This window comes from Suricata suricatta, chromosome 17 (genome assembly GCF_006229205.1).
Source record: "Suricata suricatta isolate VVHF042 chromosome 17, meerkat_22Aug2017_6uvM2_HiC, whole genome shotgun sequence".
Lineage (NCBI taxonomy): Eukaryota > Metazoa > Chordata > Mammalia > Carnivora > Herpestidae > Suricata > Suricata suricatta.
In genome coordinates this window covers 12,246,416-12,266,773 of record NC_043716.1, presented here as the reverse complement: position 1 = coordinate 12,266,773, position 20,358 = coordinate 12,246,416, and the positions used below count along the sequence as shown (strand labels likewise).

At 48.4% G+C, this 20,358-nt stretch overlaps 1 protein-coding gene across 1 annotated transcript in view; it reads right to left on the bottom strand.

Moving 5' to 3' along the window:
• Positions 1–20,358, bottom strand: part of TRPV1 (transient receptor potential cation channel subfamily V member 1) — a 36,779-nt gene that overhangs the window by 4,332 nt on the left and 12,089 nt on the right. The window contains exons 3-16 of the mRNA XM_029927418.1: positions 18,897–19,216; positions 17,931–18,097; positions 17,701–17,853; positions 17,084–17,224; positions 16,638–16,936; positions 15,899–16,078; positions 13,788–13,946; positions 12,044–12,139; positions 10,313–10,383; positions 6,126–6,291; positions 5,627–5,693; positions 2,921–3,243; positions 1,728–1,855; positions 1,143–1,258 (exon numbers count right to left, since the gene is read on the bottom strand). Coding sequence (XP_029783278.1) covers positions 1,143–1,258; positions 1,728–1,855; positions 2,921–3,243; positions 5,627–5,693; positions 6,126–6,291; positions 10,313–10,383; positions 12,044–12,139; positions 13,788–13,946; positions 15,899–16,078; positions 16,638–16,936; positions 17,084–17,224; positions 17,701–17,853; positions 17,931–18,097; positions 18,897–19,183 — 2,353 coding nt within the window. The 5' untranslated portion in view covers positions 19,184–19,216. The remainder of the gene's footprint in view (positions 1–1,142; positions 1,259–1,727; positions 1,856–2,920; positions 3,244–5,626; positions 5,694–6,125; positions 6,292–10,312; positions 10,384–12,043; positions 12,140–13,787; positions 13,947–15,898; positions 16,079–16,637; positions 16,937–17,083; positions 17,225–17,700; positions 17,854–17,930; positions 18,098–18,896; positions 19,217–20,358) is intronic.

The following is a 20,358-nucleotide window of genomic DNA, read 5'->3' as shown; positions in this document are numbered from 1 at the left end:
CCATCACAAAAACCTAGAAAATAATAAGCGTTGATGAGGATGTAGAACCCTCATGTACTGCTGGTAGGAATGTATACTAATGCAGCCACTATAGAATACATTTTGACATTCCTTAAAAAGTTAAACACAGAAGTACCACATGGCCCCCCAATTTAATTCCAAAAGAACTGAAGGCAGGGAGTCAAACAGAATCTTGGACACCAATGTTCACAGCATGATTCACAATAGCCAAAAACGTAGAAACAATTCTAATGTCAATTAACAGATGAATGGATAAATAAAATATGGCATATACATAAAATGGAATATTATTGAGGCAGAAAGTAGAATAGACACAGAAGGAAAAGTAGGAGTAATTGTTCAATAGGTACAGAGTTTCTGTTTGAAATAATGAAAAGGTTTTGGAAATAGTGGCAAAGTTTGCACAACATTGTGGATATAATTAACACCAATGAATTGAACATTTAAAAATGGCTAAGATGGTAAGTTTTCTGTTACATATATTTTACCACAATTTTCTAAAACATAAGAACAAAGAATTAGTGTAAAATTGTAATTATAACTCAAAATGTGTTCAATAAAAATTAGGTTTGCTTTATTCTTAAGTAAATGTCCTCAATTAGACCTTTAAGTTAATGTGTACTGCTAAATATTTCTCATTAACTGTTAAAGGACTTTTTTTTCCGGCAGTGATTTTCTGCAGTGCATTTCTGTTCAAGGTCTACCCTCTACCCTTCCCATTCTCCTCCTCTGCCTCCCTGGATGTGTCCACACAAGGTGAGTATTGCCTCTACCTGCTTTTGTCTGTCAGCCTCACAGAACTGAATGTAGACACTTGGTATGAGGAACAGGAAGGAGAGACAGGGCAGCCCACAACGAGGCCAGCTGTCCCCGATGGCTGTATATGGGTAAGCTGCTTTCTCTGGGGCACCTGAGGACAGGTGCCTGAGCCAGGGTGCTGGCAGAGCTGGTGTGCATGGGCACGCGGCCCCGTCAGCTGTGCAGGAGTGCGTGCAAGTGTCGACCCTTGGGGCTATTCCAGCATCCAGGTTGAGGGGTGAAGAAGGCCTGCAAGGAGCAAGGAACCCCAAGGCCTCGCCTGCCCATCATCTATGCCTCAGCACCCTTCCCTCACACCTCACCTCTGCCCGACCGCAGAGAGAAGCTCAGGGTGCGCTTGATGCCCTCACAGTTGCCCGGGTCTTCATTGATGATGCCCACATTGGTGTTCCAGGTGGTCCAGTTGACCTCGTCCACCCTGCAGGGCAAGGAGACAAGGGAGCTGGGAGCTAATGGCCTAAAGGTCACGCCTATCTTCCCAGTTGAGGGCTTGGTGTCATGGACCAATCTCAAGAAGCCCATAGACCAGGATGGGGAGACATAGCTGGTAAGGGGAGGGCTGAGAAGGGCCTGGTTTTGGGATACCCCCTCCAAAGCTGTATTCTCTGACCATATCACGGGGCCCAAGGACGTCGAATATTAGGTTCCTGGTTCTGACTCTGATTATTGGATGACCCCTTTTGGACACCTCATTTTCCAGTTGGTCTCCTATGCCCACAGCTGAGTCTTGGGGTGGCCCTGTACCTAACTACAGCTGGGTCTGGGTGAGTTCCCTATGCCCACAAAGCCCCAGAATGGCCTCTGTACCCAAAGCTGGCTCTGGGTGGATCCCTGATATCTAGCTAAGCCCCTGAGCTCCCTAAGTTTGATTCCTGCCGTAGCTTTACCTGAAACACCACCTGTAGTCATCCTTGCCATCAGGTGTGTACCCAACCTGCAACAGCTTGCCCGAGCGGAAGGCCTTCCTCATACACTTAAGGAAGCTCTTCTCTGTGTCCAGGATGGTGATGGCTCTCTGTGGGAAGACACAAAGGGCTGAGGGGCTTATCCAGGAACTGGCTTCCAAGACAACCTCTCCAGAGTTCCTCCCAATGCCCCCAAGCTGGACCTCTAGTGCCTTCCATACCAGTCTTGTTTTCACAGCCCAACAGGTACACACTCCAAGCTCAACCCGTCTGGCCCAGACTTGCCCAGGCACTGCTGGTACCTGCCAGGCGGGGTCAGGGCAGGGCCTCCCATGAGTGATGTGGAATGTCCCACCCCAGACTTCCCTACTCAAAGGGGGGCAGACAGTAGAGTAAAGAACAGGGCCTAGAGATGAGGCTGCTTGACTTGAATCCTAACTGTCTACTCCCTACAAACAGTCCCCAGCTTACAATGGTTCGACTTAGTGATTTTCAATTTTATGATGGGGCAAAAGCAGTTTGCATTCAGTAGAATGGGACATTTGTTGGGACATAACCCCCACTGTAAGTTGAGAAAGATCCGTAGTTATCTTGGACACAGGTGCCTAACTTCTCAAGGCCTCAGTGTCTTTATACAAAAATGGGGATATGTAATGGCAGCCACATGAAAGCATTGCTGTGAGGATTAACTGAGAGCATATAAAACACCTAGAACAATGCCTGGTATGGAGTCAATGCTACTTAATAATTAGAATGATACTTTTGTTATTAGGTGAGAAGACAGATTACGGACCAGGTGGCTCAAAAATGTGCTGTCAGGCTCAACCCCATTTTAGCTACTCCCCCCAAGTCTGGTCTTTGGTGCCCACCCTAGGTCAAGCTCTTGTGAGGTGGGCATCCCATGGGGCTGAGCCTTCCATCTCCCCTTCCTGGGCACTGCCCCGTCACAGGAAACACAGTGTCTGCGAATACCCGCTGATGACGTGTGGCAGGGAAACCCCACAGGAGGGGCCAGAAAGGAGTCACTGGGGGACATGCTGCTGCTTGATCCCCCGGGCCTGGCTGGGCTCCCTGCCCTCCCGCAAGCCCTGCAGGGGCTCATACACCCAGCTGTGTTAAGGAGCAACAGAGCAGCCAGTGTCCCCCTGCTGTGCACACCGCACCCACTGACCCACCTGTAGCTTCCAGATGTTCTTGCTCTCCTGTGCGATCTTGTTGACAGTCTCACCCATGAGGGCGATGAGCATGTTGAGCAGGAGGATATAGGTGAGAATCACGTAGGCCAGCAGCAGGATGATGAAGACGGCCTTGAAGTCATAGTTCTCGGTGAACTCCAGGTCGCCCATGCCAATGGTGAACTTGAAGAGCTCCAGACATGTGGAGTACAGGCTGTTGTAGGAGCTGTCAGGTGGCCGGCAGCCGGGCCCTCGCCACCTGTGCACCGTGGACTCAGCTGGCACCGAGTTATTCTTCCCGTCCTCAATCAGTGTCACCACCGCTACAGGGCAGGGGTGGGGACAGGTGCAGCTGGATGGAAGCCAAGGTAGATCCCCCAACAGACACACCCCATCTCCCAGGATGGGTCTGCAGCAAGAATGCTGCTCGGCCATGCGGCACTTTTGTGTGAATTGAAGGGAAAAAACCTTCTTCTTCAGAACTATCAGCAAACTGTCATAGTACAGTTGACCGTGAACAACAGTGGTTTGAGCTGGAAGAGTCCACTTGTACACAGATACTCTTCCTATTAATTCAGCATAGTGTGTAAATGTACTTTCTGTATCATTTCCTTAATAACATTTTCTTTTCTCTAGCTTACTTTATTATAAGAATACAGTATGTAATGCATATAACATACAAAATATGTGTTAATCAACTGTTTGTTATAGGTAAGGCTTCCGGTCAACAGTGGGCTATTAGTAGTTAAGTTCTGGGGGAGTCAAAAGTTATTTGCAGATTTTGACCGTGCGGGGAACTGGTGCCCCAACCCCCATTTTGTTCAGGGGTCAACTGTATACTGTTTCGTTATAATAAGAACTTTACCATCATCTGCTAGGCAAAACATGTTTTTAAAAATATGCAAATGTACATCTACAATGTGAATCTAGGTGCCTTTGTGCAGTGCACAACCTGCCTAACTTTACTTATCAATCCTGGATCCACACCCAGCCCCTTCCAGAATGATGGGGACTCAGCAGCTCAGAGCAGAATGGTCTCTCGCTGCACTCTACACTTTTCTTTGAGAAATGTAGTCTGGAGCCTGAGAGCTTCTGTAGTATTTGTACCCATGGATACTGCACATCCGGTGTCCATTAAGCCCCTTGGCCAAGTCCCTTCCTGTGGGTACTGATAGACCAGGACCTTCAGACCAGGTGCCAGAGCCCACACACATCCCTGTGAGTCAAAGCTCCGAGGCAAAGCTGTCCATAACTCCGAGACGGAGATTCCAAAACAGGCTGTGGGGGGGGGGAGGGGGAGGGTATACATGTGAACCATGCAATTGCAGAACTCAGATGAGGATCAAAGCAGAGCCAGGTGCCCAGAAATCCTGTGGATGTTCAGGAGGGCACAGGAGCCAGCGTGAAGAGGCTCCCAAAGACGATTTCTCAGACCATCTCAGCACCAAGATAGATGGTGATAGTAAGATTATAGCCCCCTTAACTACATGAGAATCCATGAAAAATGAAACAAAAACAAAAAAAACCCGTGAGGCCACACTGACAGGAATAATAAACGAGTGTAGGAGAATGGAAAGCTCTTCCCTATAATAAAATGCCAGCGAATTAATGTGCAAGGAATGACAGAGTTAGAAAATCATCACTTGGCAGCCATTAGGATTAAGTGATTCAGGTGAGAAACATCCGCGGATGCTAAAATTACCGGTTGAAAGTTTGATGAGAAACAGGATATTTACCTAGTCTCAAAGCATCTCCTCACAAATTACTTATCACGCCCATCAAAACCAAGTAATTAAAGTCCACATCACCAGACACGGGCTATACAAACATTATGGGAGCCCTAACCCAGCGCACGGAGGAAGACACACATTGCCTCCTCCGAAGGCTGACCCGAAACGCACACCGGAATCTGACCCTGAGGAACCACCAGGCAAACCTGAACTGAGGGCCACTGTAAAAACTAGCCTTTACTCATTAAAAATGCTAAGGTCAAAAAAACAAGGAAAGATTGAGGAAGCACTCCAGATTAAAGGAAGCTAAAGAGGCATGACAACTGAATGTAATGCATGACCTGGGATTTTTATTTCTAGAAAAGACACTATTAGGACAATTGGTGAAACTTGAATAAGGCTGGTAGGTTAGCAAATAGTAGTGTATTAATGTTTATTCCCTTATTTCAATCATTATACATTGTTTATGTAAGAAAATATCCTTGTTTTTAGGAAATGCAGGCTTCATCCAGTGGTAAAGCGTTGATCATGTCTGCAGCTTACTCTTTTTTTTAAGTAATGTGTGTGCGCGTGTGCGCACGTAGAAGGGAGAGAAAGTGATTTTAAAATGTGGTAAAATTTGGGGATGGTGGGTAATATGTACAAAAAAGTTATGTCTACTATTCTTGCAACTTTTCTGAAAATCTGAAATAATGTCAAAATAAAAGATTAAAAAAAAACCCAAAACCTAAAAAAAAAGAAAATAAATGCAGCTATACTATAGGCAAGCAGCACTTCATACCTCTAAAATTGTTTACACCGTTTTATGAATCACTAGGTTCTCCTGCTCATTTCTGTGTGTTCTTTAGCCATCCATCTGTCACCTGCAGATACACACCCCAGTGGGCCTCTCCCCACCCCCGGCCCCTGCAGAGTCCTCAGGAAGCTGAGGGTAGCAGGAGCTCCGCCTGCCACCAGCCCTAACCAAGCCCATTACCTGTGGAAAACCCGAACAAGAAAACAAGGTAGACAAACATGAAGCGACACAGGTCTCTCAGGATCATCTGCAGGAGAGAGCAGGCTTGTCAGAACCACGTCCAGTCCCAGGCTAGGCCCAGGGCAAGGTCAGGACTGTGTTAGCCTGGGATTATTCCTGAGCCTAGGTAGAACTGGAGAACATGCAGGAGGGTCTGGTTTGGTGGTGTTCAGCTCCAATGTCATAAGGAAGTCATCCACAGCTTCCCCCCACTGTGGCCTTTGTTCTGGTGGGAGAGCAGGGCCTGGTATGTAGGGGGGTCAAGTTTCAGGGGAGCCCCCAAACCCAGGTTAAGGCCAGATTGCCTGAATCTTGAGTAATGATCTGGGAAAGGGGGTGCAGAGCTAAACCAGCACCTCCCCAGACATCACAGAGGATGGACAGACTTTGTACACCACGTCCCACATCCCCACAAGGTAAACAGGCTCTGTGGAGAACCTACTTGGACACCAGCACCCACCTTCTCAATCATAACAGCATAGATGCCCATCTGCTGGAAGCCGCGGGTGTAGTAGAGCATGTTGGTCCAGCCCAAGGCCAGCGAGAACACCATGGAGGCCACGTACTCCTTGTGGTGGCAGAAGTACAGTACCACGGTCCCCAGCATGAACAGTGACTGCACAAAGCTGAGGGTGGAGGGATAGGAAGCTCTAAGAGCACCCAGGGGGCCGGGCACCCCCTCAGAGGCACAGACAACAGGCTGCTGTGGGAGCTAGGCTTGGCTGTCCTGCCTCCTTTTGCCCATGATTCTCAGTGGGAGTAACAGCACCCCCAAGGGGAAAGAAGTTGGTGAGGGGGGTGCAAAATCTGAGTCTCTTTTTTGTAGAAAGCACAAATAGAAATACAGTACATAGACAACTATACAGTATATTTGTGGTATTAGATTTCATGAGAGGGGCAATAAGGAAAAAACGTCTCAAAAGGCAATCATGAAAGAAGTGGGGAAAACATTGCTTCAGCAGTGAGGAGGTACAGGCCATGCTCTCCTGACGTCACAGGCAAAGTGTGCTGGCCATGCCCTCAAACTCAGGAGCAGAGCCAGGGAAGATGTTCCTCAGCAACTTGGTCTGGTGGCGCTGCCCATGTGGGATCCATGGGTAAGGTATGTAAATCTGATGATCCTATGACAGAGGTTACCCCGTGGTCCTTTCTTTACATATTCACCCCAGGCCTCCTTGTTCATCACAGCCTCCTCTCAAAAGTACCCCCAGCTACATTTATACTGTAGGCCATGCTGACAACCTTGTTTCCCATTTCTGTGAAAGAACCCAGCAAAACCACCACTGTGTGATGTGGGTCTACTGAAAACTGATGTCAATAAACTGGCTCATCAATTGGAATTCTGCTGCAAAGGAAAACTAGTCCTCTGTATTTGCAGAACCTTGGCCAAAAAAAGAACTGGCACCAGTTGAAATAGGTAAAGAGTTACCTTGGGTGGCAAATGGAGCCCCCACATATGCATTTGGGAAGCAGCAGGCAAATAGAAACTGACTTTGCAGACCAAAGAAAACCAAATCCAGACCTCTAGTGGGGAAAGCTGAGAATCAGCTCTTTTAACCAAGGAGGCTCAAAAGGGTCTGAGATCTCCAGAGAAGCGATGAAGAGACCTAAAATAAGGAAGAGTGGACATTCTGTCTCTGAAGAAGATAAAGCAGAGGATCTTTGGACCCACTTTCATCAAACAACAGTGAAAGCATTGGTATTTTACCAAAAGCAGGAGAGTATATGTGTGATTTTTATATAACACAGATTACAGAAAGACCTCTTCTCCACTCAGTTCTCAGAAAGTTGACAACCAGACTTCTTTCCTCCAGGCAGATGACTGAAAAGATGCTATCAACTAACTTTGGATATTCGCCAATAAATAGCGTACCTAGTTTAGTGTATAGAGAAGCTCAAAACTGATGAGCCCCATCCATACATTAAGAGCTCCCAGCCAACTTCACTCTTACTCATAAGCAGATATCAAAAATTTCCAGATATCTTCTAAAATGAAAGATAGAGTACAACAAGAAAATGGGAAACAACAACTTGGAAAAAATAAAACCTATGCAAAAAGAAGACTTATTTTATTTTCTTTTAAAACTTTATTTTCACAGCCTTGGAAAGACAAAAGAAAATACTGCATCAGTAAAACAATAATAGAGTGCTATAAATAAGGAACAAACAGAATTTTTTAAAAGAGCATTTAGGAATTAAAAACATGATATCAAAAGTAATAAACTCAATACAAGTGTTGGAAATTAAAGTTGATTTGAACCTCCCAGAAAGAAGAGCCAAAGATAAAGAGATAGAATACGAGTGAAAAAAATATAAGAACTGGTTCAGGACTAGGTCAGGAGGTTCAACATACATATCATAGAAGTTCTATAAGAGATATCAAGAATTAATTCAAGACAATATCCCAAAAATAAACGACATAACTTACCAGATTGAAAGAGCTTACCGAGTGCCCAGAACATTGGATAAAAACAAATCCAATCAAGACGTACCATTAAGTTTCAGAACACTAGGAACAAACAAAAGCTACTACAGATTTACAAAGAGAAAGGCCAAACTAAGTCTTAAAAGAGGATCCAGAATCAGAATGGTTTTGGATTTGCCATCTATAATACTGGAAGCAAGGAAACAATGGAGAAATATCTTCAATTTTTTAAAGATTTTCATACCCAACCAAGCTATCAATCAAATGTGAAGTTATAGTAGAAATATTCTTAAGCATGCCAGATTTAAAATTTTACTTCCCCTTCTGTACTATGTGCTTTTTTCTTTAGCTAAGGATATTTTCTCCTCAAAAAGGGAGTGAATCAGTAAAGAGGAAGACACAACATTCAGAAAATAAGAGATCCAAATCAGGAGAGAGGTGAAAGGGATCTCCAAGGTGCTAGTGAAGGGATGCCACCTGGGATGCACATGTGGGAGAATGAGACTCAAGAACCAGGTACAATGAAAGTTGTCACATTGTGCCCTTCACTATTAGACAATCCTTTTCACCAAATGTCAATACTGAAGGATGTGCTCAAATAAGAAAGGAGGACAATCGAGAGAGAGACAGGAAGTCAAAACCAGAAAGAAAGCAGTGAGCATCCCAAGGTTGACAACAAAGTGGAGTCCCAGGATGATGGCTAAGCAGGCCCAGAGGGCAACCAGCCCAGTGCTCCTGGAGGAAATCGCTCAAGGGAAAAAAAAAAAAGGAGCAGGGATTCCAATCATATAATTTATGTGACTGACTTTGAGAAAAATTGTACTGAGAGGCCTTGAGACTGTAGGACACGTTAACAATGGGAACAAAGAAAACTAAACATGTGACAAGACAATTATGAATTTTAGGAGAATAAAAAAAATAAGCGCAGTATATTATGAAGCTCGACTGTGAATACTATGTATTGAGACATAAGAACGTAAATTACTCAATACCGACTGAAACAAAAATTTCTTCAAACCATCTTGGGTGGCTACAGGAGCGAAAGCAGAGGGGAAGGAAGTGTAAGGATGCTAACTCTTCGTCCACCAAGTGAGGAAACATCAGAAGAAAGAGCTACAAGAATGAAAGTGACTGTCCCTGGGAAGGAGGGTTATAAAACGGGAAGATTTAAGGTGAGGAACGCATACACTGGCCATAAGCGTTTCAGTACTCTTAGTGTTTCCCTACGTGCATGGATAGCTTTGAAAAAGTAAAATAAAATACATTTCTAACCTAGCTACAGTGGGTCCTCCAAGGGATAGAATCAAGTTTATTGGCGCAATGCTTTGTGGGAGAACATTGTTTCTCTTAGTAAAGCAAACCAGCATTGCGCTAACCCTACAGACCCTGACCTTGGGGTTAAAGTGCAAGTATGTGAAGATTATGATAAACAGATGAGGACAATAGGATAAGAAATCAACTCCTTACATTTGCCAGGAATAAAGAGGCCTCAGGAATGAAGGAAACTTAGGGATCAGATTTAAGTCCTTAGTAAAAATCCCAGGAGAACCCATCCCCATCTGAAAACCCCCTTGGTGTATCCTGGGTCCTCCAAGGAAACTTCATGAGGCTCCAGCTTATATTGTGAAGGAAGGAGGGGGGGGGGGTTCCTGGTGACGTCCACATTGTTTTATAACTATGATTTTTTGCTTATCTAAAGAAATGACTCTCAATCTGGAGTGATTTTGTGCCTCCCCAAGTCAGGGGCGTTTGGCATTCTGGATATATTTGTGGTCACCAAGAATGGAGGACAGAGAGAGTGCTACTGGCATCTAACAGGTAGAGGCCAGGGATGCTGCTAAACATTCTACAATGCAGAGGACAGCCCCCCAGCAAAGAATCATCCAATCCAAAATGTCCATGGTGCCAGGGTTGAGAAACACTGTCCCAAGCGTTGGAAACTCCTTGAAGACTGGAATCGTGTCTATTTCTAGCCAGTATTCCAATGCCAACTCAGTGACTGCCATATGGCAGACTGCATATCTGACACCACGTAGAGCTTCAGTATTCACTCACACATGTATTGAGGGTCTCTGTCATCCATTCAACACATTTCTGAGGTCCTAGTATATTCTAGGCCCAGCATAGGTGAGAGGATGGATGAGAACTGATTGCTATAACCTTGGGACTGGGCCAAAAGGTACTGTCTGCTATTGAGTCATAAGAATCAAAGCGTCACTTACAAAAGCATCTCACTGTAGCTGTCCACAAACAAGGTCTTCAGTGATGGCCGCCTCTGCAGGAAATATTGAATCTGCAAGTAAATAGACAGAGTAAGATCCCAGGAAAGGTTAAATGATGAGCATTTGCAATGCTCCTATATAGAACAAATGCATCAAAGCAGAGGTTCTGAAGAGGGTAGTGAGGGTCAGGTTAACAGGGTAACATTATGTGACTCAGGACAGATTTTTAAAAAATAAAGAGTGGAATTACAAGCTCTCTGTAGAAATAAAGACAGGAAGGAAAGTCACCAAAATATTATTAATGGCTCTGTTTGAATGATGAGATTGAGTGATTTTTTTCTTCTTTCTCATTTGTACATGGTTCCCTAATTTTCTTCAAGAACTATGCATTATAGTAAAAATTCTTTAATCAGCCTCCACTGAACTAAGTCACCAGATTAGCCAGCGCTCTCCACTCCCTGAAAACTTTCTGACTGACACCCAGAGGGCGTGCCGGCGGCCAGGAGACCCAGGACACCCACACTCTACTCCTTCCCCCAGCTAGTCATGGTCATCAAGACTGCACATGCTGCTGTGGCTTGTATTTTATTATAATATAAAATATGAGTTCAAAAATAAAGACAGTTGTTTCTGTGAAGACAGAGTCCAACAACTTGGAAAGATTCCTTACAGGTAAGTCACTAAAAAAATAATCGAGTGTAGCTTAGATCAAAAAGATTAAGGGGGGAATCACAATAATCTCCAATTATTTATACATATAACCACAGTTCCAATTTCAAAGACAAGACTGTTCATATACTAGAAGAGTGGCCGAGGAATGTACATGTATGAGTTTTCAGGTAAAATAAAATGATCCCAGGGGCACCTGGGTGGCTCAGTCAGTTAAGCGTCTGGCTTCGGCTCAGGTCATGATCTCACAGTTCGTGGGTTTGGGCCCTGCATCAGGCTCTGTGCTGACGGCTAGCCTGGAGCCTGCTTCGGATTCTGTGTCTCCCTCTCTCTCTGACCCTCCCCTGCTTGCACTGCCGCTCTCTCTGTCTCTCAAAAATAAATAAAAAAACATTAAAAAAAATAAAATAAAAAATAAAATGATCCCAGTATATGTGAAGATGTCTTTGTTTTGAGCTTTAACAGATGGTTTTGATTAAATGACCACCAGTCATGATCCTGTCACTAAAGAGACCCCCACTCTACTTCCGTAATGAACTATCACAGTTGACCCCTGAACAACATAGTTTTGAACTGTGAGGGTCCATCTCTATGCAGTTTTTTTTAATAAATACAATACAGTACTATAAATGTAATTCTCTTCCTTATGGTTTTCTTACTTATTTTCTCTTCCTTTACTGTAAGAATATAGTGTGCAGTACATATATCATACAAAATATGTGTTAATTGACTGTTTATGTTATCCGTAAGGTTTCCAGTCAACAGCAGGCTACCAGAAGTTAAATTTGGGGGGAGTCAAATGTTATAAGCAGATTTTTCGATTGTGTGAGAAGCTCCTAACCCCTGCGGTGTTCAAGGGTCAACTATACCTTCGCTGGAGAGTCCTGACTATCTGTCCTGGAACACGACCGTCCTGGGTCTGTGGAAACCCACTGGCATGAATGTCTCATCTTCCCCTGGACATCTCTCCCGTGAATTAAAGACTGAGTGAGCAATGAGGGCATCTCTTGGCTTTTTGTTTTGGTGATAATGGAAACTCCCAGTGCGGGAAGGAATGCTTACCCCTCGGAAAAAAAAATAGACTCCTCCTGATACAGAAAGAATCTCGCCAGTGACTCGGAAATAGTCCCCAACGGTGTGTTTCAGCTTATAGGGAGGCTGCAAGGTGCAGAGAAGTTAGTAACTCGATTCACTCATTCATTCACTCAACAAGCATTTACCAAGCCCTGTGATTAAGAGCCAGCCCCTGGGGACGCGTGGATGGCTCAGTCCGTTAAGTGTCCCACTGAGGCTCAGGTCACGTTACCACAGTTCGTGAGTTCAAGACCGGCATCCAGCTCTCTGCTGTCAGCACAGAGCCTGCTTCAGATCCTCTGTCTCCTTCTCTCTCTGTCCCTCCCCCACTCACACGCTCACTTTATCTCTAAAATAAATAAACATTAAAAAAAAGTAGGGGTGCGTGGGTGGCTCAATCGGTTAAGCGTCCGACTTCAGCTCAGGTCATGATCTCACAGTTCGTGCTGACAGCTCAGAGCCTGGAGCCTGCTTCGGATTCTGTCTCCCTCTCTCTGACCCTCTTCCACTCCCACTCTGTGTGTGTCTCTCTCTCTCAAAAATAAATAAACATTTAAAAAACTTAAAAAAAGAAAAAGAAAAAAAAGAGCCGGGCTGCCCAGGAAGCCCAGCCTCCATCAGGAGAGAGGCATAATTAAAGACAGGGCATTATTGGGGATGCCTGCAAGGAGGCCCTTTTGTGAGACCTGATTTCCAAAATGGCAGCTTTTAGGTGCCAAACAGAGCATCCTTACAGCGCTGCGCTCCTTCCCAGACAATGTCGCAGCCCGGAGCATCGCTGGGAGGAGGGTGAAGGGGTAGGGGGAGCACCCCAATGCCATATGCTTCCTGCTGCTCCCACAGCCTATGGCGAACCCCTGGTGTCCCAGGACCGTGGAGGTTTCCCACGGATGGTGGAAGGTGGGGTGTCCCGCGCACATGTGTGTCATCCTGTGTCTCAGACAGTTTCCTGAGGTGGGTTTCCTTTCTGCTTGCCATCGATGTTTTGTAAACACCGCCTCACTAGCTTGTCTTATTAGCACCTTTCTCTTTTCTCATAAAATGAAATCATTAAATGGCCTTACTAGGTGGATAGAAGTCAGGTTTCACCGTACTATGAAGTGGAGTTTTAAATCGAATTTATAAGTAAGGCACCCTGGAAACAAAGGCAGCAAATTAAGTGCTTGGTATTGAACGGAAAGGATTCAATTCAGTAACTCAAAGGAGTCCATGGCTCCTGGTAGAGGAAAGTCTGGTCTCAAGCTGATTTGATGGATGGCCCAGGGCCTGGTATAGAAGAAATGTTCAAAAGTAGATGTCTGGGGAACAAACAATGAGCGAGTAAGTGGACAAAGGTTGGCAGGCCAGTGAGATGCCAATAGACCCAGGGCTCACCCAGCCCATGGCCCTACAGCCAGCCAAACCAAGGAAGAGCTGCTCCCGGAGCCCAGTTCCTGCATCTTTTCTATCCTGTTGCCCCTCCTCTGCCATCAGCACCTCGTGGACCACACACTCAGCCTCACGGAACCAGAAGACACAGAAGGGACTTAGAAGGGACAGGGGAGAGTTGCCAGGACAGCCTGAGGGATGGAGGGCTGTGCGCGGGGACATGAGGAGTCCGGGTGATCCTTCCATCTCTCCAGTGAGCTGGGAAGGGGTCCGGGGCCCGGTCTGGGCCTGGGTTTCGGGGGTCTGATAGGAAGGGCCATCCCTCTCCCCAATCCCTGTCCCAAGGCCGAGCGTCAGGCCGCACCAAGCCATCCACAGGCCTGTAGTAGGCTGCTGTGGTGAAGATGATCATATACAAGCAGTAGACGAAGAAGTTGAAGTAGAAGATGCGCTTGACAAATCTGTCCCACTTGTCCTGCAGGAGTCGGTTCAGCGGTTCCACCAAAAGCATGTCGTGGCGATTCTAAGGGGAGCAGAGAGAGGTGAGGCTCACTCCCCAGCCAGGAACCACAGTATCTCCTATCCAAGAGATCTCTGTTAATGGTCCAGTATTCCTAAGATGGATGAGCTGAAACCAGGTCATTGTAACTTGCAGGCCATCGAGCCCAACCCCCAGCCCAAGCTCTAGCTCCCCCAATAGCATCCCACTCAATGTTTTCCTCAGCCCTTTGGGATGGGAAGCCCCTTGCTGCCTACAGCAGCCTGGGGAGAAACGCTGTCAAGAAGATCTATTCTCTGGAGTAAAGTTGGTCTTTCTTCTCTATTTCCACCAGGTGTCCCAGTTCTGCACTCAGGGACTCAGTATTGCATTTCTGCCTAGGAGTCTTCAAAAGACATGAAGATGGCAGCATGGCCCCAGAGCCGTCTCCTCTGTAGGCCAAACACCTCAGCCTTTTCGAAGCTGTTTCCCACATGGGTCAGCCCTCTGGGAACACTCGGATCCAGGATTCTGAATCCAACAGCCTGATCCAGCATGGCAGCCCGGGCAGAGGCTGGCATGGCACAGCAAAGCACTCTAGACCTCTCTCCCCACTAGACTTCGCCTCTGTAAACACAGCCTCTGCCCTCTGAGATACAGTGGCAGGCGCTCCTCACCAGCACAGACTCCAGCCTCTGGGGCTGCCTCACGGGCAGGTATCACCTTAGAAAGAACAGACAGGGAAGGTGGCCTTTCAGAGCAGTGGTGGCCGGACAGACTTTTCATTTAGTGGCCCTGGGACCCTCATGTGGAAACAAAATAATTAAGTAAGATGCCTACTTCACCCCAACACAAAAATAAATTCTAGATAAACTAAAGAGCCAAACGTAAAATACCTACAAAGGAGCTAAACAAAAACATTGAAGGATATTGTACAGTCTCATAGTGGAAAAGGCCTTGCAAAGCAAGATAAAAGTCAAAGAAGCTATTAAAAGAAAAAGACTAATTTGACTCAAAATGAAAACCTTTTATAAGCAAACGATGCATTAAACAAAGTTAGAAGACAAGAGACAGACTGGAAGAAAATAAAATATTTGCAACATATGCAATACAGAAAGGATCAATTCCCTCCATAACAAGAGAACCTACAGACCAAAAGGAATGAGGCCAACAGTCCAGCAGATTGGATGGCTGAGGACAAGGGACAGGAAATCTACCAAAGAAGTATGAGTGGTCAGGTAAATACATGAGAAAATTGTCCACCTCACATTAGCCAAGAAAATGAGAATTGAGACATCAGTAAGATAGCATTTGGGGCCCCAAGAACTTAGACTAGTGTTTGAGAAAAGGTTGCTAACACCCAGGGTGGCAAGGGCATGGCCGGATGCGTTCCCAGCGGTGGGGGCAAGTGCACTGCCGGAGTCTGTGGAGGGCAACTTGGCTGTGGCTATCAAGATGCTAACACACACATACTTTTTGATTTGGCAGTTCCATTCCCAGGTATCCTAGAAAAATTTTCAAACCTCTGCCAAGCGGCCTGCAGTAGTGTAAGAGCAAAATACTGGACATAACTCGAATATCCTCCAGTGGACATTTACCCCCCAGCCCTCCTACGGAACTCTGTGCAGCTGGGGTTTTTTTAAATGAAGCAGATGCGAACATACTCTGATTTAAAATTATCTACAAGCCAGTAAGTGAAAACACTGGTTGTTCTACATTTTGCCTAGTATGATCCCATTTATATAAACAAAATGAAGGTACATGTTTTTATATGTCTGTGTATATCTGAAATATTTACGCTTTTATGGGTATATCATGGTACTTTGTATGATGAAGGAAAACATGAAGGAGATGATACTTCTGGGCCCCCAGGCAGCAGGTTTCCAGTGATGAGAAGACAGGCAGAGCTGGATCGGGGGGCTGGGGTGCAGGCTGGAGGGCGGGGTGCAGTGAGACCAGAACCCGCCCTGGCTGAGTCCCGCCCCTGGCCCACTCACGGGGGTGTCACTGCTGCTGTAGGCGATCACTTCCAGCACCGAGTTCTTCTCGCAAGTGTCGATGCAGGACAGGTCATAGAGCGAGGAGTGCACAGGCCCATAGGCCCACTCCGTGAACTTCCTGGACAGGTGCCTGCACTCGGGCTCCTGGATCTCCCTCTGGAGAATATAGGCCAAGACCTGCCGTGGGGATTCAAGAGCCCGTTAGAGACCAGCCCTGGAGCCCCGACCACAGGATGCGTCCCCACTAGGCCACCAGCTCTGCCTCAAGAATACGGCTGCTTCCTAGCCCAGTTGGAGACTCTGCCCAAGCCCCACGGGAGCCCTTACCTCTATCCAGCAGCCTCCTGGCCACCATTAAGGTCAACCTACCCACCTCCTCAGACCCCAGCTGCAGACACATCAGACCCATTGCCTGATCACACCTGACTGATCACATCTGATCACATCCATTTCACCCTTGGCTCCACATACACCTATCCCGGGCCCTAGCACCCCACCCCCACTCTGAGTCTGGCTAGGGCTGCTCACAGGTGGAAACGACAAACAGGTGCAATGCTGGCTTCTGCCCAGCGTCTCAAAATTCCTCTAGCAGCCCCCTGCCCTACCCCTACAGGAGAGTGTCACAGCAGCAGGGCTCCATGTGGTGGTGACGCTAGGTATGCAGCAAGGCAGACTGTCCCTCCCACACCACCCTCTAAAGTCACACCCCCAGCCCAGGCCTGAAGCCCCCGCCTACCCCAATCTTCCCAGTCCTGGCCGCCAGAGCCAGAGGTGTCAGCCCCTTCTTGTTGGTGAGCTCCTCCAGCTTCAGTGTAGGGTGGAGCTTGGCCCCCAGGATCAGAACCTCGTTGTACATGCTCGTGACAAACTTAGTGTTGTCGGCTGTGTTGTCGGCCACCTCCACCAGCGCGTGCAGCACCGTGTTGCCCACTGAGTCCCGGGCACTGATGTCTGCTGGCTGCCAAGAGTTCTGCAGCAGGAACTTCACGATGCCCAGCTGGTTGGTGCATGCCGCCAGGGAGAGGGGCAGCTCACCTGTGGCCAACACAGGCATATGATGGGCCTCAGGAATAGGCTGGCTTGGTCCCCGGACCACCCAGCCTCCAAATCCCTCTGTCTCCACCAGAAACCTCCCCTTAGCAATTGTGAAAAATCCAAGTGTCTCCCATATGGTCTTCCTACCAAAGTAGAAGCCAGGCCGCCCTTTGGTTTTCTTAAAGAAGTCCCCATTGGCTGCAGCCTGGACGTCTGCCCCGTTCTCCACCAGGAGGGTCACTAGGGCCATGTTCCGCCTCTCAATGGCAATGTGCAGCGCCGTCTGGCCTGTGTGGAGGATGTGCGCTGTTGGCTTTGTACTCACGGTCCTGCAGGGGTGCTTCGACAGGTGCAGGGGGAAGACTTGGGCAGAAAATGCCAGATGACCCCCCACAAGATAAGAGTAGGCCAGAATGCCCCAGGGGGCCCAGAGAGTCCCTGAGGCAGGAGTAGAGACCCTAGGGAATACCAGTGGGTGACCTGGAGTAGTCAAAACTGCCCAAGGTCAAGGGACAGTAGCAGAGAGAGTAGCCATGGCTTCTAGAAGCAAAAGAACACCAAGTCCACAGAGGGGAGGGTGGGATTCTCAGCTCCAGGAGAAAGCAAGTCCAGCAGGTGGGGGAGGCAAGGACCCCCTGGGACCAGGAGATGCCAACGCAGTGGCTGGTACAGGGAATACGGAGCTCAGAGGCTTGCCCAGGCATGCCACCCGACCCAGCTGGGCTTGTGGACAGAGCCATGCCAGACCCCGGCCCCCTCCTCACCCTTGTAGTAGCTGTCTGTGTAACTGGCGTTGACAAACTCCTTCAGGCTGTCCGTTTGCCGGGCAATCTCCAGGAGCAGGGGGATGGTGTCATTCTGACCATCATGCAGGTTGAGCATGGCTTTCAGCAGACAGGTCTTCCCTGTCTCTGGGTCTGCAGGACAAAGCGAGGGTCAGGGCAGCGCATGGCAGCTGCGGCCCGTCCCAGGACCCCGGCCCCGCGGGGGCCACCTTTGAACTCGCTGTCCATGAGGTGCTTCTGGCTCTTCTGCAGGAACAGCAGCAGACTCTGCAGCTCCTCACAGTTATTCTGAGCGACGGCTTCAAAGATCTTCCTGCGATCATACAGCTTGAGGTTCTTCTCGGACCCAGCAGGAGCAGAGTCCTGGGGCAGCTGCCTGCGGGCCAGAAAACACCTGCATCTCCCGCTCTGCTTTCCCTTCAGCCCTGGGCCTCCGGAGCCAGTCAGGGAGCGTGGCTAAGGCCCGGGACACACCAAACGGTGAAAAACCGTGATACAAAACCCACCCCTCAGTCTAGATGACCGTGCAGGAAATTGATGTAACAGGGAACAGTCGGGTGCATGTGCCCACATTCTGTCCCCACCCTGCCTGTAGGCACCATAGAAAGTCTTTGCTGCCACCACTTCCTCCAACACCCAAGCCACTCACTTCTCTGCCTACTCAGGAGCTGGGGCTCTGGAAGCAGTAGCGCAGAGGGGGCTGGAGGGGGTGTTGCCACGGTTTGGATGGTTCTTGTTAAGTGAAAAAGTGTCCTCACACTGGCCTGGAGGTCAGCCAGCCCATATACCCTCCCTGACCTGCCTTGGAGGAAGCGAGACGGCCATTGGACTTGTCACTGGAACTGTTCTGCGCTCTCTGAAAGCATCCTGGCTTTGAGCTTTTTGGCTTAAAGTCTAGGTGTTTGGGGGCTGGTGAGCATTCAAGGCTTGGACACCTAGAGATCGACCTGCAGCCATGATCAGCAGATAGGCCGGCATTCATGATCATGAGTCCTGAAGCTCCTACGAGTGCAGATGCTGGACCAGACGATTTCTAAAGGCTCCCCAGCTCCTGGCTCTATGACCTTCAGCCCATAAGCTAGAGTAACACATGGTGTCTCCACGCCTGGGGCCTCTGCCAGCTGAGCCAGTGGGGCTCCTGATGGGGAGGGGCCCGGACTCCAGGGGCAGCTCACCTGTCACAGGTGGGGCCATCCTCATGCTTCTGGATGATGACAACAGGGCTGACGGTGATGGCTGGACAGGAGGCTGGCTGGCCTTCCTCGTAAGAGCAGTCCATAGGAGAGGCCTCCTCGGAGTCACACTTCCCAAAAAGCCGACTGCGGCTCTTGGCCGTGGGAAAGACGTGCGGCTTGGCTGGAGCTTGCCTGGAGTTAGGGTCTCCATCCAGGGGGTCTGAGCAGGAGTCCTCATGGGGTGGCTCCTCAGACTCCCCTGAGTCTGAGCTCCCCCATTTCTTCATCCTTGTCAGATCCTTTGTGGCCCAAGCGGAAGCCTGCAGGTAGCCACCAAGATCTGGTGTGTTCCCAGCTTGAGGACTCCACGACTCTAGCCCCCATCCGCCCTCCTTTCAAAAGCCCCTGTGAAGCAGGACACCCCAGAGATCCAACAGCTGTAGCCCCCCCAGAACTAATGCTTCTAGGGGTCCTGTACCTCCTGCCTCAGAGTCCCCAGGCGGAGCAGGGCTAGCAGCCCCGTGGGCATCAGGCTCAAAAGTGGATAAGTCCCCCAGCTTGGAGCCATCAGGCTCTGAAAGACTTGAATGGATTACTCTCCTCTCTGGGCCTCAGTTGCCTCATCTGCAAAGTGGGATCATAACTCCTGCACTGTCCCCCTCCAAGATCAGAACAAAGGAAACAACGGAAGTAGCTGTCACTGGCTGTGTATTCAGGGAGGGACTCAGTGGTGAGAAAGGCTCAGCCTCAGAGAGCAGAGCAGGCTGTCTCCATGGACAGGTGAGTGGCAGAGACTGCCACCCTCACCCTCCACACTGCACAGGCCTTCCTGTGCCACGTGTCCCTGTCACCAGCCTGCTTTGGCTCTTCAATCTGGTGGCTGCAACCGTGGAGTTGGTGGGGACTTGTTGCACTTTTTTGTCATTTTTGTGAAATTTCAAGCATCCCTGCATTTTTTAACTTTAAAAGATTAGGGGCTGGTTCCAGCCTAGAAGGCTGAACGTGGAGTTCAGCTGGAGCTAGCACTAGCATATATGGCCGTGAACTTGTTTTGATACTGTTTTCCACCCCATTCCTAACATCCTCTCGCACTCCTCCCTGCATCCAGCGGGGCACGCCCACTCCCTGGTACCCAGGGCTGTCCCACATCTCACAGGCCTTTGCTCCTGCAGTGCCTCAACTTGTGGGGCATTTTCCTTCTCCTCTTCGTGCCCAAATCCCATCACCTCTCCGAGGCCACTTCCCTTGGGGTCCAGCACTGATGCCGCCTCCTCCACACCCCCAGGCTCTGCACTGCTCCCTGCCTCTCCAGTGTGGCCCAGGGGGTTGTCCATCATCCTTCATGGCCCTGTTAGCACCACCCATTATGCAGTCTAGCAATTTCTATCTGGTACTGCCTTATCTCCCTCACACCCTATGACTTCTTCCTGATCAGGGAACTTGCCTGATCCCCCTCTCTATG